General features: G+C 46.0%; 1 protein-coding gene across 5 annotated transcripts in view; it reads left to right on the forward strand.

Annotated features, from left to right (window-relative positions):
- The first annotated feature begins 1,945 nt into the window (after nt 1-1,945).
- The window catches only part of KIAA1549L (KIAA1549 like), a 131,668-nt gene continuing 118,002 nt past the window's right edge, over nt 1,946-15,611 (forward strand). For all 5 annotated transcript variants that reach the window (XM_077179547.1, XM_077179544.1, XM_077179546.1 and 2 more), the window contains exon 1: nt 1,946-2,894. In XM_077179547.1, coding sequence (XP_077035662.1) covers nt 2,735-2,894 — 160 coding nt within the window. In that variant the 5' untranslated portion in view covers nt 1,946-2,734. The remainder of the gene's footprint in view (nt 2,895-15,611) is intronic.

A 15,611-nucleotide genomic window follows, 5' to 3' on the forward strand; every position in this document is an offset into this window, starting at 1 on the left:
GAGCTCTGGGAGCACCAGGGGAAGGCTGCAGCCCCTCCTGCCTCTCCCCACCCTGACTGTGCCTGCCCTGCTGTGCAGGAAGGCTCATTAAGTCATGGGTAAGGTTTGAGGGTGATTAATGTTAATTATATCTTCCTGCCTCCCACCTGTAGGAAGGAAGTTGCATTTTGTCTCTCAGGAGGGGTGGATTTGTGCTCTAAGCAGGTTCAGATAATTCTACCTGCCCTTGTCCTGGGGAACAGCACTGAGTATGCTTTGTTAGAATAATAAAGCTTTATGCTGAGAGGATGAAGTACACATTTGGAAGGATTCTTCTCAGACTCTGAAATGGCAGGTTGGGAGCATCTACAGCCTGTTGGCAGAGGTGTCTGGAGGCTGCACTCCATTCTGTGCTTGTTTTGGGGAGTGAGATTTTCATGAAAATGAAAAATGCCAACGGTTCTGCTGCAAAGAGATACCATGGCCTGCCACCAGCTTCACAGACAAGTCACTGTCTGGCCACAGTCACTTCTCATCCATGAATGAAATCCTCATCTTATGGGTTCCCTCATCAAAAGAAGCAAGACTTGGGATGCTTGCAGTAGGTCTAGTGCAAGCAAGGCAATTTTGGATCTGGAAGAAAAAACCCAACCCAAACAGGATTAGAAAAGTTAAATTTAGGAAGTAGTTAACTACAGTTGTTTGGTAAAACCCCAGAGATTTTTCACTAGCTGTAAAAGATCCATTCATCATTCTGGAAAATACACATTTTTAAAAGCATTTGAAAAAACAAATCAATCTGCTACTTGTATTTTCTACATAATACATGCACACACACACTGTAATGGAAAATTAGGAGAAAACCATAATGCTTGAGAGCTAGACTGAAAAAAGTACTGTGAAAATTAGCTTATTGATGGCTCTATTACAAAGTCGAGTTCTGTCAAAACCTAGAAAAATGGGAAAACGACGAAATGAGGTTTGTGCGGGGCTCCCTGAAGGTGCCAGCAGAGGGCCCCGCACTAAACGTGCTGGCCTGGATTGAGCAGAGTGATGAGCAAGCTCCATTTCACTATAATAATCATAAACTGCCATCTTTGCTCTGGATAATCGCTGGCACTCATCAAGGGGAAGCTAATTTTGCACGGAATGAATTAGTGATTTGGGGGGGGGGGGAAGCAAAGCGGTGGAAATGGGACAGCATAATTGCGTTGGTGACACGGGGAGCGTGCTGAAGCAGTCAGATAAATGTGTAATTATGGGTTGTCAGGGCTTTGGATGCTGCCAGCGGCTGGGTACCGGGGTGTCAAGCCGTGGCTGGCCCATGCTGAGGTTTGCTCCACCTCAAACCTGACTTCTAAGAATTTCTCAGCACGACAGCTTCCAGCAGAGCAGAGTTTCTGGGAGGCTGGGGCAGCTTTCCTGCGTGTAAACAATGCTGCAGCCTTTCAGGACCAGCTCTCAGAGTCCTGGAGCATGTTGTGCCCCAAAGCCACCTTTGCACTGCTCCTCCTCCCACCATCACTGCCTGTTGCCAGCAGGCATGGGCTGGGACTGAAAGAATTCATGGATGCAGTTCAGGGAAAGAGACGATGCCAGGATAAAGATTTCCCGCTGCTTCTGCTGCAAACAGGACTTGGTGAAGACGCTAAATGGACTGCCCAGTACTGAGTGTGACCGTGTCCGAAGCAGCAGCTGGGGCTGACCCCTTTGCTGTCCAGAACACATCCCGTGCGCTTCGTGTTGTACCCTAAAGCAAAACAGAGAGGATCCTCTCTGTCCTGGATCTCCCCTTCGAGTCAGGGTGTCTGAGCCCCATCCCAGTTCGGGAGGGAGTGATGGAGCGAGCACACGAGAGGGGCGACCAGAGAAGACCAGAGAAGCCCTCTCCTGTGTTTTTTGCTCAGCAAAAAACGCCTGAGGACGTAGCTGCCGCTTTGGTCGCCTCCTGCGGTACCCTCGAGCTCCTCTATCCTCAGAGCTGCTTCTGCACTGGCAGAAATGCTGCCAGGGGTGCTCGGGCTGCTTTGCCGGGAGGAGGTACTGGCTGCTGCCTGGGATAACGAGGGACATCTTCGGAGATGTCCCGGCCCGGCCACTCCCAGCTCGGGACATCAGTGAGCAGAGAGGCACTTTCAGCCTGCCCGTGTCGCAGCATCGCTGCGGGCGGGCGCACCTCCGTTCGCACCCAAAGGCGGTGCGGGGCACAATCGCTTCAGCACGCGGGGAGGTGACACATCCCCGGGAGCCGCTGTCGCCGGGCACGGGCAGGGACCCAGTGACACATCGCCGGGACCGAGTGACACATCGCCGGGACCCAGTGACACATCGCCGGGACCCGGTGACCCATCCCCGGGAGCCGCTGTCGCCAGGCACGGGCCAGGACCCAGTGACCCATCCCCGGGACCCGGTGACCCATCCCTGGGAGCCGCTCCCCGTTCCTGGCCCGGGGGGCTGCGGAGGGGTCCCCGTGGCCCCGGCAGCGCCGCCCCCTCTCCCGCCTCCCCGCTCTCGGAGGGCGGGGAGCGGAGCCGGCGCTGGCGGCGCCCAGAGCCCTTTGTGGGTGGGTGCAGCTCGGTTCCGCCGGAGCCCGAGCAGCCGGGCCGGGCGGCGCTCAGCGGGCAGAGCCCCCGGGCGGCATGCGGGGCCCCCGCTCCGCCCCCTCGGCCGCCGCCCGCCTGCGGAGCCGCCGCTCCAGAGCCCGGCCGGCCATGGGCAGCGCTGCCCGCTGAGCGGGGCCGTGCCAGGCGCGGGGATGCGGCGGGCGGCAGCGCCCGGCCCAGCGCCCCCGCGCAGCGCCCGGCCCGCGGGCCGAGGAGGAGGAGGAGGAGGAGGAGGAGGAGGAGCGGGCCCGGCCGTGCTGCTGCTCCTGGCCCTGAGCGCGGCCGGACCGCCGAGCGCCCGCGCCCAGCCCGGTAAGCAGCAGCAGCAGCAGCAGCAGCAGCGCGGGAGATGCGCGGGGCCGCCGAGCAGCATCACCCGCCCCGGTGAGGGATGCGGGAGAAGGCGAAGCGTGCCCGGTGCCCGGCACCGCCGGGAGCAGCGGGGAGCGCCGGGCGCTGCTCTTTGTCTGCCGCATCCCGTTTGTAGCGAGGCTCTCTGTGCGCCGGGGATGCTCGGGGTTTGTGCCTTTCCCCGAGACAGCCAGCGCTGCCTGGCGCATTTCCGATGGGACGGGATCCTCGGGTTAGGGCTCGTTCCTTGAACGGGCAGGGGCTTTTGTTAAATCGATTCTGGTGATTCTCTCTGTTGTGTGTGTGTGGTGCGGAGGAGGGGAAGATAAGGAGGGGTTAGCAGAGGGCAAGCTGTGCTGAGATCTGAGCTAAAATCTAAAATGCAGCTGAAAGAAAGCTCCGACAATTTCTGGGTTATTTTTTTTTTCCCCATTTCCCTGGACTTTTTGAGCCGGGCAGCGTCCTGTGCTCTCCAGACTTCTCACAGCTGTGGAGGTACTCGGTGACCTCAATGCAGAAATGGTTACTGTTGCTGGCAGTTATTGTGTGTGCCAGGTAGAGATGCCAAATATAATTCCGAGGCTATGTAAAAGAGGCTAAAATTGATATAGGGCTCGATTATTTCTATGGATTTAAGAAAGGACTAGGTGTGTGAGTCCACATTTTGAAGCTGTTAACAGGAATGCTCAGTAATTGTATACAATTGGTGTCAGTTTTATAGCCATAACATAATAAGGTTTGTCATCTGCAGGTTGTAGGTTGGTGGAGCAGTACTGCATTACTTGTGCTGGGCATGTAAATGCCACAGTCTGATTTACCTCTGTGACACAATGTCCAGAGGAATGGCTGATTTTTTACCTTTGCTTGTCAAATCAGTCTGGATTTCACAGGATCTCTCGCACCACACCTGAGTTATGAGATGTGCTCCTTCCCTTGGAGGCAGCCAGGCTCTCAGAGCTCAGCTGCCAGAGCTGAGGTATTTCTGACAATGCAACAAGACACATCTCCACGCTCCAGGATGAGATTCAAGAGCAGGATGAAAAGTGTTAATAATATTCTGTTTCTTCCTTTGTGGTGTGCATGTATTTATGGCACAGCCATGATCTCATTTGTAAGTGAAGAAATCCAATAGAGTTGAAAAACTCTGTATTTGTCGGTATCTCATAGCCAACAGCTTGGAAAAGAGAAAAAGGGGTGAGAAGCAACAACAGCACCAAGCCAAAGTGCATCATCACAGTGTACACAGCACACACAGTGGAAAATACTGTCATTGATAGGCTTTACCCGGGAATTTCAGATTATTGGGTAGTTACACTAAGATACTAAACATAATTTGTTGTACTTGATAGCTTTGAGCTGTACAGCTGAAATTGCAAATAAAACTTTACTACTCCTGTGCCGTGTTGATCACTAGATATGATTGCTGAGGTGCATTAATTGGATGTCATTAACCTTGAAAGCTCTGCCTTCCAGAGCACATGCAAGGAGAAAAACGTGGTAGAGCCAAATTTTCAGTCAAGAACATAATTTTTGTCTAAGAATGTTTATAGAGAGCAGCCCGGGCCTGGATTTCTTTTAAGCAAATGTGCTTTTACTCATTTTGGTGATGACTACAGGAATGTGTGTGATTAATAGAGCTGATCTACTGCCATGGAGTCCAAGGGGTGATACAGGATGCAGTAAACACTGGGAGCAGCACTTGTCATGCACCATTTCTACTACAGCTTCCTCCAGTGGGCAATGTTTGCCTCTCTGGGTAAATTCTGTCTGTACAGATGCACACACTCGTGGGTAAATGCTCCAGTCTTCTTTTGGGTTTGTGTGCAGCATTGCAGTGTGTGGAGACAAAGCAGGGAACCAGGAGCATGGAGGGGAAAACCTGTTTCACTCTGGTGCTGCTGCTTCAGAAGACAACTCAACATTTTCCTCATCTCTGAGATCAACCATATTTCCTTAGACTTCAACAAAAATTGAACACAAAGAGAGACCCTGGCAGGATGAGCATTCAGTTTCCAGGTGTTGGGCTCAGAGGGATTGGTTATCTCTGTGTCAGGGGCTCAGTGCTGGTCAGTGCCCTGGGACTCTTTCACCGTGGACTACAGAGTGATTAGGTTTCAAACATCAGATGAGAAGTTTTATTTGTAGTTTTACAGGTATTTTATGCTCCTTTAGCTGGGTGCATGCCATACTGCCCAGTGACATGCAGAGTTAATAATTAATTTCCACAGTGTCACCCCAAGGACCACTGCTTGAGTTCAGGTTGAAAACAAGGTTACATTGCCCACCATAAATCAGGATTACAGAATGGCCAGGGCAAAAATGAGGTCAAACTGAACATAATCTGTCAAGAAAGAAAAAAGTAATGCACCAGAAATGGAAGGAGGGAATCTGAGGGTTCGGGTTGACTCCTACCATGCTCCAACCAGGTAGAACTCCCTCATGACCCAGAAGTGTGAGCTGTGGGCAACCATTTTCCCTGGGAGAAGAAGAAGAAGGACACAGGTTGGAATGGCAGCTGTTGAAAGGTGATCTGGTGTTGCTGGAGCATCTCTCAGCCAGTGCCACCATGGTTTGGGTAAAGCAGAGGGAAAGGCACATTGTTCATGCTTGTGCTGCTCATGAGATTGATCAGCTAATCAGAGGGACTGCAGTGGGGGGCCTGTGGAAATAAAGTTTTTAGAAACAATAAAACAAACCTTTTACATTTTGAATCACCCTTTATGCTTGCTCGTGGAGGCTGTTTGAACGATAAACTTGTCAGGGAAAGGTCCATTTCCCCCTGTGCTGGCTGAGCACCAGCACAGTGAGATCTCACCTTAATTAACAATGATTTCACAAACAATAAGGACACCTCCAGCGCCAGGGCTGCTTCTCCCAGCTGGAGCTTTGATTGAACAACTCACAGAGTGCTCTGTGCCAGCTGCTAAACTGCCAGAGCCACCTCCCACAGGCCACAGCTCCCGATGGATGGCAGCTCCTGAAACTCCCCAAAAAGCACCAGAATTGGTGCATCTGGGAGTGCTGTCCTCACTGCCCAAGGGGCCCAAGGGGTGAGGGCTGTGAGCACATGGGGCACCCGTCCTTCCCTAGATCCAGCACTGTGGAAAGGGATAAGGACACAGGAAAAGGATGAGGACATAGGAGAAGGTTAAGGACGCAGGAAAAGGATAAGGACATAAGAGAAGGATGAGGACATAGGAAAAGGATGAACACATAGGAAAAGGATGAGGACATAGGAAAATGCACCCTCCATCTCCTGTGGTCGCTCTCCACAATTCCCAGTAGTCCAGCATTTTGGAAGGTCAATAGTCTCAGACTGGTCATGTTGCTCTTTCAATGTTCTGATCACCCCAAGAGAGCAAAATGCATGCAGACACCTCGGGTGCCCTGTGAAAGAGCAGTGAAAAGCCCCAGTTCTGCCTCATTTTAATCAAATCATCACTACAGCAAGGGCTGAAAATGGGCTGCCAGGGGCACTCAAGAAGGTGCTGCTTTGGCAGGATTTGAGGTTTTCATGTATGTGCTTGGCACAGACCCTCCAGCCATGAGTTACCCTCTCCCACTGCATTCCTGGATCTAAGCTGATAATAAATAATTAGCTGACAGTAAATAACTCTATCCATATAGCCAGAGAATGCTCTAAATTCATATATACTGCAACCATTCTGATGAAGCTCCATAGATGTTTTCTGATGTTCTCCATAGGTGAAGACAAGCAAGTAGCTCAGAGTAGATGGAGGGGTGTCCATGTTTTTCCTGGGAAATGCTGACTGGCTGTTTATGGTAAAGGGACTTTTAAATCTTATTTTCTGACATGTTCACTCACCCAGGAGTGTATTGCATCCTCCTAGTCTTCACTGGGCTGAACTTTTAAAGTATTTCATACTTGCTTGAGGTCAGGCTGATGAACAAGAGGAAAGGGACTGTAATTTTCTGTTTATGGTATTTTCTTCGTCATGTGGTTGTTTCTGCTGCTGGTAAATACTGGGAATGTTTGCAGATGAATTTCATTCAATGTCCAAACATGTCAACATTTCATTAAAAAAGAAATAAGCATTTTGGTGGCTATCAGAAGAAATACTTTTATGCATTCTGAGAGCAGGAAGAAAGAAGGAAAAATAAAAGAACATTCAAAGAGGAAAACAATAAAACCTCAGACTCATAAGACAGTGCCCTTTCCATGTTTTCTCCACTGTGCATTGCTGTAGAATAAGAAAATATCTACAACACCTTGTCTGTCATTTTATCACCTGTTAGCAACCTTTTTAGGGAACTGCTCCAGCTGATTCCTACTGACCTTGAATGGGAGGAGCAGGTGGGAGAAATGACAGCAAACTCAGTGTAAGGCTGTAAACACCCAGCCTCAGTCTGGGCCTCCAATTTTCAGGTGTTATCATCAGGTTTGGTGCATCAGCAGGGGAGCGGCTGCAGCTCTTCTTCTGAAATTTCTCCTGAATTGCCCTCATATGCCTGCATTTTCCTTGTTATGGCTGGAAAGCCTCTGTGTGGGCTGTGGTTTGCTCTCTGGGAAAGCCTTTGTGCTGAGACACCCACTGGGGTGTGCTTTCCTCAGTGCTCCTGCAGATGGGTAGGGATGAAAACCTTCCTGGAGGGAGCTGCTGTGAGTTGCCATCCATCTGTAATCCCAGGTAATCATAAAAAAAGCAGCAGAAGTATCCTGCACCACTCTGCTGCCCAGGGATGTGCTGATCTCACTGCAGTGTCTTCAGCTGGAAAAATGTGAGGAGGCTTTAAGGAAATTGGTGCCCTGTGTTTGAGAGGTATGGATTCTGTAAATTAAACCTGGTGTCATTCCTAGCTGGGCCAACACAAGATTGGTACATAAATGCACATTATTCACAAGGTTAAGAGACTGATTTTTAAATGTTCCCAAGACAAGAAAAAGGCCAAGCGTTTAAATGCATGGAAATTAAAATGTCAAAAAACCCCAAACCCCAGATTCCAAAGAAATGGGAAACAAAGATGTGTTGGTTTTCTGTGCTGTTTGTTAAACAATGAAATAACTGACACCAGCATGATATTTTGGCAACTGATGTAAAAATGTTAAGAAAAGAGTTGGAATATGGAAGTTTGTCTGAGGAAGCAATTTCTTACCAGATACATGTTCTTTGTTTTGAAAATAATGAAAATGATTTCACTTGTGTGATGTTCTTTGTCACTCAAGTTCTGAAAAACTGATTTAAAAGAAACTGTTACAGACTTGATGAGTTCTTCCTTTGTGTAGCTTTCTTTTAATCTGATGAGTAACTTTGGCAGATGAATGTGTCAGTAGTGAAAAATGGGATTTTTGTAGGGGTCGTGGCTAATCAGGACAGTTTTCTGTCATTGTCTTTGATGAGAAGCCTTGAAGCTGAAATTTTTAGGGGTAGTTTTTCAAAAATTCTTGAAACTGATGTTTTTGGTATTATTTAGCATATTCTGGTTTGGCCTTCCACAATACTGTAACTTTAAAGTACTTCTGTGATCTTGTGGTCTTGGCTGTTTTTAAGACTGCTACAGGTTTGATTGCTGTAGCTGTCCAGTATTCTCTGACAGGTTTGTCTGAATTTCCTGGTGCTCACCAGTTCTGAAAGTCTCAAACCCTGATGTGTGGTTTTCTTTGTTTATTTGGTTGGTTTCATTGGGTTTTTTTTTGTTTGTTTGGTTTTTTTTTTTTTTTTCCTGAGTGTAGCTGCTGAATTAAATACACATAAAATTAGACTTGAAAAACACCTGTGTGCTGTTGGCTGTCAGTCCAGAAACAGACAAGAGCTCTTATAGTGGATACTACAGGGATGTTTTCAAAGCTGCAGCCTCCTGAATTTATCAGTGTGTTTCCCTGTGCAAGATTTGGTATCTAAAATGTGTTTGTTGCTGTTCAAAAACAAATGTTTGACTTTATTGGACTAATAGAGCTTGACCTCTAAATTGTCTACAGGCAGTGATCTCTTGCTAAGTAAATAAGTGTGAGTGTTGATTAGACATTTTATGAGGTGTTCTTTGTGGCTCTCCTGCTGTTAAAAAAAATCCATTATTTTCTATATGCACCTTTCTTTAGGCCATTGAAACACCATAAAAAGATCATGAACTCCTGTCACGTAATTAACATGAAGTTAGTGAGTTATTTTCAAAAGGAATTTCACCAGATTATCACCTACCAAGATCTCTTTGTGTTGTACTGAGGGAAGTAAAACCTTTATGTTTTACTGAGAGTACAAAAATGCTGTTGACCAGCTGGGGTTACTCCTGAGCACACGGAGATTTTCCTCCAGTAATCCCATACCCAAGAGAATAAAGAAGGGCTGGAGAAGGAGTACAGAACACAGGAAAATGTTTTCTGGTGAAACATTCCCAGGCATTTTGGTCACAAAGGAGCCACTGGTGCCAGATTTGCCTTCTGAATAACGTGAGCCACAAGTTTTCTCCTTGTTTTAGTGACTGATGTGGTCAAGCCATGCCTGTTGCTTTGAGCTCCCAGAGGGTTCCATCAAAGGTGTATTTTCCACACCTTTCTTCATCCTGGTGACTCTGAGGTGTTTCCAGCCTGGGGTCCCTCTGGAGCTGCAGCCTCCAAGGTCTGGTGTCCCTGGTCAGGTGTAATGGAAATTTTTGTTGTAGTTCTGATCTCCCCACATATAAAAGTTGAATTAAGGCTACTTCTGTAGTGCTGCCCATTGATCTGATTATTCATCTCTGCTTCCAAGACTTACTTTTTTTTTTTTTTTTTTTTTTTGGAGCAAGCCTACTCTGCAGACTTTGTAATTGAGAGAAGCAAGATAAATGACCCTGCAGCCCGAGGGCTTCTCCTCATGGAGGCTGCTCAGCAGCCACAGCCCTCCATCACTGCTGCCCCCTAGGACTCTCCCACCATGGAAAATTGCTCTCCAGCCCTTATTTCCAGATGTGTGGTCTGGTCCTTGGCTGCATCTGCTGGACCTCATTGTTCCTCACCTCCCCACTTGTCATCTGGGAGCTTTTATCAGATAGTTTTGACTTCCCCCTGACAGGAATGTTGGCTGCAAGGCTGTGAATCAGTCCCCACGTGAGTCTATTAAAAGCACTGCTGCTCAATTTAATCATTTAGAGTCTATTGCATAGACACTGTATCAATTTTATGTTTTATTAATCAAAATGTGAGATATAAAGTCAAATGCTTGCCTGAAATTTAAGAATACTAGATCAAAAATTTAGTCTGATAGAAATGTAAAATGAATTTAAAGTGGCTCATTGTCCATAAAAAATCAATCCTGGGCATTAATTATTCCATCTTCTTTTTGTTCCATCATCAATCAAATCCTTTCTCTGCTAATCCAGTCCATCATTGTCATCAATACCAAAATCTCTGACAGTTTGCATTTACCCTGTTTAAATGTCACAATATTAGAGAACAAAGGTAAATACTGTTCTTTGTTTGCTTTGTCTCCTGGCACTAGCAATAAGGAGACAATCAACAATTGAGGAAAAAACCCAACAAACCCTTTTTCCAAACCAGTCAGTGATGCTTCACTCTCCCTCTGGCTGTAGGACTCTTCCTTTTGTGATAGTTTATTTTTTTTTCTTTTTTTGTGAAAGGTTTTTTCTCTGTTTTGCAGCCTGGGCCTTGGTGCCCTGGGTAGGAGACCAATGGCATCTTGATATTAATCTCCTTTTTGTCCTCCAAAAGGCCCCAGGTCAGCCTCTGCAATTAATGAAAGCCTTGGAATGCTGGAAGGGGAAGCACATTTAATGCTTATCTGAAATTACACTCCAGCCCTCCAACATGCTGCAGAACACTCATCCCTGCTGCATGGGCTCTGTGGGTTCTCTAAAAAAATCAGAATTAAAAGTAATAGATAATGGGAGCAGGACTGAGATAATAGTGTGTGCAGTATTCAAGGTTTATCAGATATTTTAATAGAGCTAATATTTTCAGTTTAATGCAGATAATTAAAGTCACCCCAAAGAGATAGTCTTAGAGGAGCTTCTGTTCTCAGAATTCAGTGTGTTTTCAACAATATTAACTTTAGGCTACAATAATGTAGCACATTTTGCAGAGTGTGTGTAAGGACAGATTTCTGCAGCTATTATTGCAACTGTCCAATCAAAGAAGTCCCTTTGTATAATTCCTACAATTATTTAGCTGCTAATTTGGTTCTAAAATTGTCTTTCTAGGCAATTATTGCTGAAATCAGTGCCATCTACTTGTGCACACAGAGCGAAATTCTTAACACTGTAGCCAGCCTAGATTCCCTGAATTGGTGGTGAATTAAAGTGTTGGGTACTTAATGACGAATTAGGTCTAACCAGGGGTGTCTCTGCTGGCCAGGGAAGGGATGGGAGGAATCCTGGGGACATCAGAGGGTGAGGAACTGAGTCTCTGAGCAGTGGGCTGGGTCTGAATTATGGGCTAAGTTTGTAGGGATCCAGCTAGGAGAGGTTTTCAGAAGGTTTTCAGGATTTTTCTTGTTTGTTCTGCAATAATGACCAAGGAAAAAGGTGAGACTAGTATGGAGAGCATCAAATGTAGAAGATGCTCCCCTGAAGTGCAGGCTTGAACAAATTGAAGTTGCCATTTTAAGGTGCCCAGCAAGTTGTACTGCTCATTTCTCGAGCCCTTCAGTGACTGGCACAATGGAAATAAACACAGTAAAGATTTATCTGGAAGAGGAATAGCTGCGGTGTGGTATTTGAGTTTGTCTGTGCCTTCCTAAAACTGCTTTTCCCCCTCAATAAATGGCAGGTCTTTTCAGCAGATATAATTGTTAGCCAGACAGCAGAGTGTGAAGTAACCTGCATTAGTTAAACTGTAATGCTGAGACATCTGCCTCTGCTCTGTGTGAGCTTTATTTCATTTTCAGGAATGTTGTGAGCTTTATTCCAGTTCAGAGTGGTGCACAGTTGCTGTTGGATACTGTTGATTTCTCTTTCCAGAAAGAAATGCAGTGATATGTGTATAAATCTTCTCACTCATTATTTTTTGTTGTTGTTGTTTTTAAATCCAAATACATTTTGGTTGAGAGTCAAGACAAGTATATTGATTCATCCTTCTCTTTTTCAAAAAAGTTTGGTCCCTCTGTGATCCCTCTTGTTTCCTTTGCTTTTGTAGAAATCTAGTTTGGGAGTAATTAACTTGAAAAGTCCATAGATGTTACCTCACATCACCCACCACTAAGCTACCAGTTAAAGAGCAGGTTAAATTGTGTGCCTGAAAGCTGCTGTGAGCAGCAAATTCCACCTTTTCAGTATCTTTGTGTATATCTGGGTGTTTCAGCACATCTTGATAGAAATAACGTGGTTTTGCCTCTTAAGCACTCAATGTGTGCCTCTGCAAACAAAGATTTGTTAGCTACAGAGCACCTTCCTCTTTTTATGGACTTTTTAATATCAGAATAATGTCATTGTTTCTCTTCAATACTATTTAAACATGGGAAATGTTTAAAAAAAATGATAGCAATTACATAATGAGAAGTGATGTCTTTCATGTCTCTGTGAAGTAAGCCCCATCTGAGTAACACTTAGAATTCTTTTGCTATATCAGTACTTTTCCCTGTGATAATATTGGCATTTGTTCTTGTAAATAACTGAAGGATTGCTATTCTAGCTGATGCCACAGTTTCCTTAGGGAAACAACTTTTGATGGCTATTAACACTGCACCTTTGGTTTTCATGTCTAAAAGGGGAACATAATCTCAATTTGGATCACAAAAAGGCTTTATATTTAATACATGTGGATTCTTATGAATGAGGTGGCAATATGATTTGGGAAACTTTAGAATAAATGGAGTTTTATGCAAGAATTCAGATTTTTATTCCTAAAATGAGTACTGACAGTGTTGATACAGTGGCATTTAGATGAGGTTTCTGGTGTGTATTTTTGCCAGTGAGGTGCCATAGGGATTCTTTTGAAATACTTGCCAACCTGTACAAATCCCATTGTGTGCTAAAAATTGTTCTTAGGACTATTTTTAGGCTCACTGGGTAAGCTGTCTTTGCTGGATGTAGCATTCAAGAGGAGAGAGATAGTGAGATCACTTAAGGAAATGTCTCCTGTGGGTGCCGCAGCATTTGCAAGGAGTTTGTGTTCCTGTTTTGTGTTCCCTCAGCTGGAAAACCAGGGGAAGTTCTTCATCTGCTCAAGGAAACAGAGGGTTCACATCCTGCAGTCACACTGAGCCTGGCCCCAGCAGGGAGGGTGTGGTGCAGGGATCTTTGGGTTCATCTGGAGATTTTCAGCTCTTCTGGGGTTTCCATACTGGAAATTGTGCTGTGTGTGCCGTGCTCTTGTTTCTGTGGGGCTTCTGGTGATGCCCTGTGCAGGCTGCTCTAGAGCAGGGGCTGGACAGAGCTAAAGAATCAAGCAGGGATTGATTCAAAGCATCTCCTCCATGGATCCACCTTGGGCAGCACCAGAGCCCAGCCAGGGCTGCACCCAAGATGAACCAAAATGGCCCCAAAATGCACCAGCGCTCCCGGGCTCTCTCCCTGGGATCAGTTCTGCTCCATTTGCATCTTGCAGTTCATTGTCCCATTCCAGCTTTAGCCCCTGCAGTCCCACCCTGCTTGTTTTTCTCTCTGCAGCCCACGGGGTTTGTGCTCTTGGGGCTGAGATTGGGATCATTTGTCCTTGGTGCCCAGCTGGAGCAGGAATTGTTTTGTCTCCCCGCTCTGTGCACAGAGCTCACCATCCCCTCATAATGTGTGGGTCCCCCCCAGACCCACCCACTAAAGCAGCACAGAATGTGAAAAGCTCAGACCAACACACTAAAACAGCACAGAATGTGCCGAAATATAAAAGTTTATATTTTATAAAAATATAAACCTGAGGCATCACTGGTGGCAGGTGCTTCCTGCATTGGCTCCAAGCTCTCTGTTCCTCAAGTCCAGCATGAGTCAAACCTTTCTGGTCCTCCCTGGGGTGTGCAGGAGTCTGAAAGGCTTTGGTTAAGCTCTGCCTGGGCCTGGCTGCTTGGCTCTTTGTGGCAGAGATGACATTATGCACCCTTGTTCATACCATCAGCTCTGGAGGATTTGTGCACCCTAATGAGTGTCTGTGCTCACCACACCAACAGCAGTATTTACATCCAGTCAGCTCAGGCTTCTGCAATCCACACTATTGCACAGTTTGCTTCCAAAATGTCCCAAATTGCAGGAGCATCACCAATGCAGAGTCAGTAATACACTCAGGTGTGGTATTTTCTGAGACCCCCGTTGTTGGGAGGAAATGATGAATCTGACTCCATGTTCTCAGAAGGCTAATTTATTATTTTATGCTACTGTATTATATTAAAGAATACTATACTAAACTATACTAAAGAATACAGAAAAGATACTGACAGAAGGCTAAGAGATGCTAATGAAAACTCATGACTCTCTTTTCAGAGTCTGACACAGGTTGGCCCCAATTGGCCAATAAGTAAAAAACAATTCACATGTTGGATAAACAATCTCCAAGCACATTCCAAAGCAGCAAAACACAGCAGAAGCAAATGAGATAATATTTTTTTCCTTTTTCTCTGAGGCTTCTCAGCTTCCCAGGAGAGAAATCCTGGGCAAAGGGATTTTTCAGAAAATATGATGGTGACACTCATGGTTCTTGCTGTGTTAACCCCTGTTTCTTTATGTGTTTCTTGGGAAACAGTGGTCATGGCCAATAGTTCCTCTCTCTAAATCCAGAGGAGAGGGGAGGGCCCCAATCCATTTTACTGGGACTTATTTCCTTACCTGTGGTTGGTTTTGCTGAGTTAATCTCGGCATCAAACATCAAATTTTCATCTTCACTTTTTTCTGTTAGCTTGGCTTGACTCAGATCTGACAATCTGCGTGGTCCCAGTGCTACATCCCTGCTCCAAGCTTACAGTGTTTGCCATCCCAGTGTGGCAGCAGTCTTTGGGGAGGATTTTGTTTCTCCCCAGAGCCACCTGCCAGCCCTGATGCTCTCTGGAGGCAGCAGGCCACCAGCCTGGTGGTGTCAAACACCTCCAGAACACCCCGAGAGGCTGCTCCTTTCCTGGCATCACAGGGCTCCATCTTGGCTTTGTGTTTGTTCTTTGACTCAGGCACAAACCTGCTGTGCATTTCTGGATTGATGTTTTTATCTAATTGTTTTTAATAGCTGTTTCTTTCAGGCCAGCTGATTCGTGCACTCTCCCGAGCACTTAATTTGGTTTCTGCATTAATTCCATATCAGGGAGTAATTAGAATAGACAAAGAAAGAATAAGTAGGACTGAAGTTATGAAACAAAACTGCCATGTGAATTTATTGCCCGTGGTTCTTCGGGACCCAGTCATCTGCTACAACTTCTTTTAATAGCTCCTTCTGACTTTAATGTGATCAAAACAAATGTAGCATTTTGTTCTTGAGTTCCATTTGGATTCTGCTGCTTAGTGGTTGGCACAGAACCCTCGGAAAGGGTGGGAGCACTGACCCTGAATCCAGCCTGGAATCCCCAAAGCACAGGGGATGCAGTGCAGAGCTGCCTGGAGCCCTGGGGTGAACACTTCTCTTCCCTCAGGCAGCTCCCTGCCTGATGCTGCTGGCAGAAATCTTTCACAAAAACCTTTCAGACTTCTCTGGGGTTTTGCAAATACGTTGACTTTTGATACAGTTTGATAGTGCAATAAGCAAAAGGTAACATTTAGAAATATTTTGGTTGCTTTCCTAGGGAAACAAAACCAAAGCATGGATTTTGCCTTTCTCTC

The sequence above is a fragment of the Agelaius phoeniceus genome, chromosome 6 (genome assembly GCF_051311805.1).
Source record: "Agelaius phoeniceus isolate bAgePho1 chromosome 6, bAgePho1.hap1, whole genome shotgun sequence".
Lineage (NCBI taxonomy): Eukaryota > Metazoa > Chordata > Aves > Passeriformes > Icteridae > Agelaius > Agelaius phoeniceus.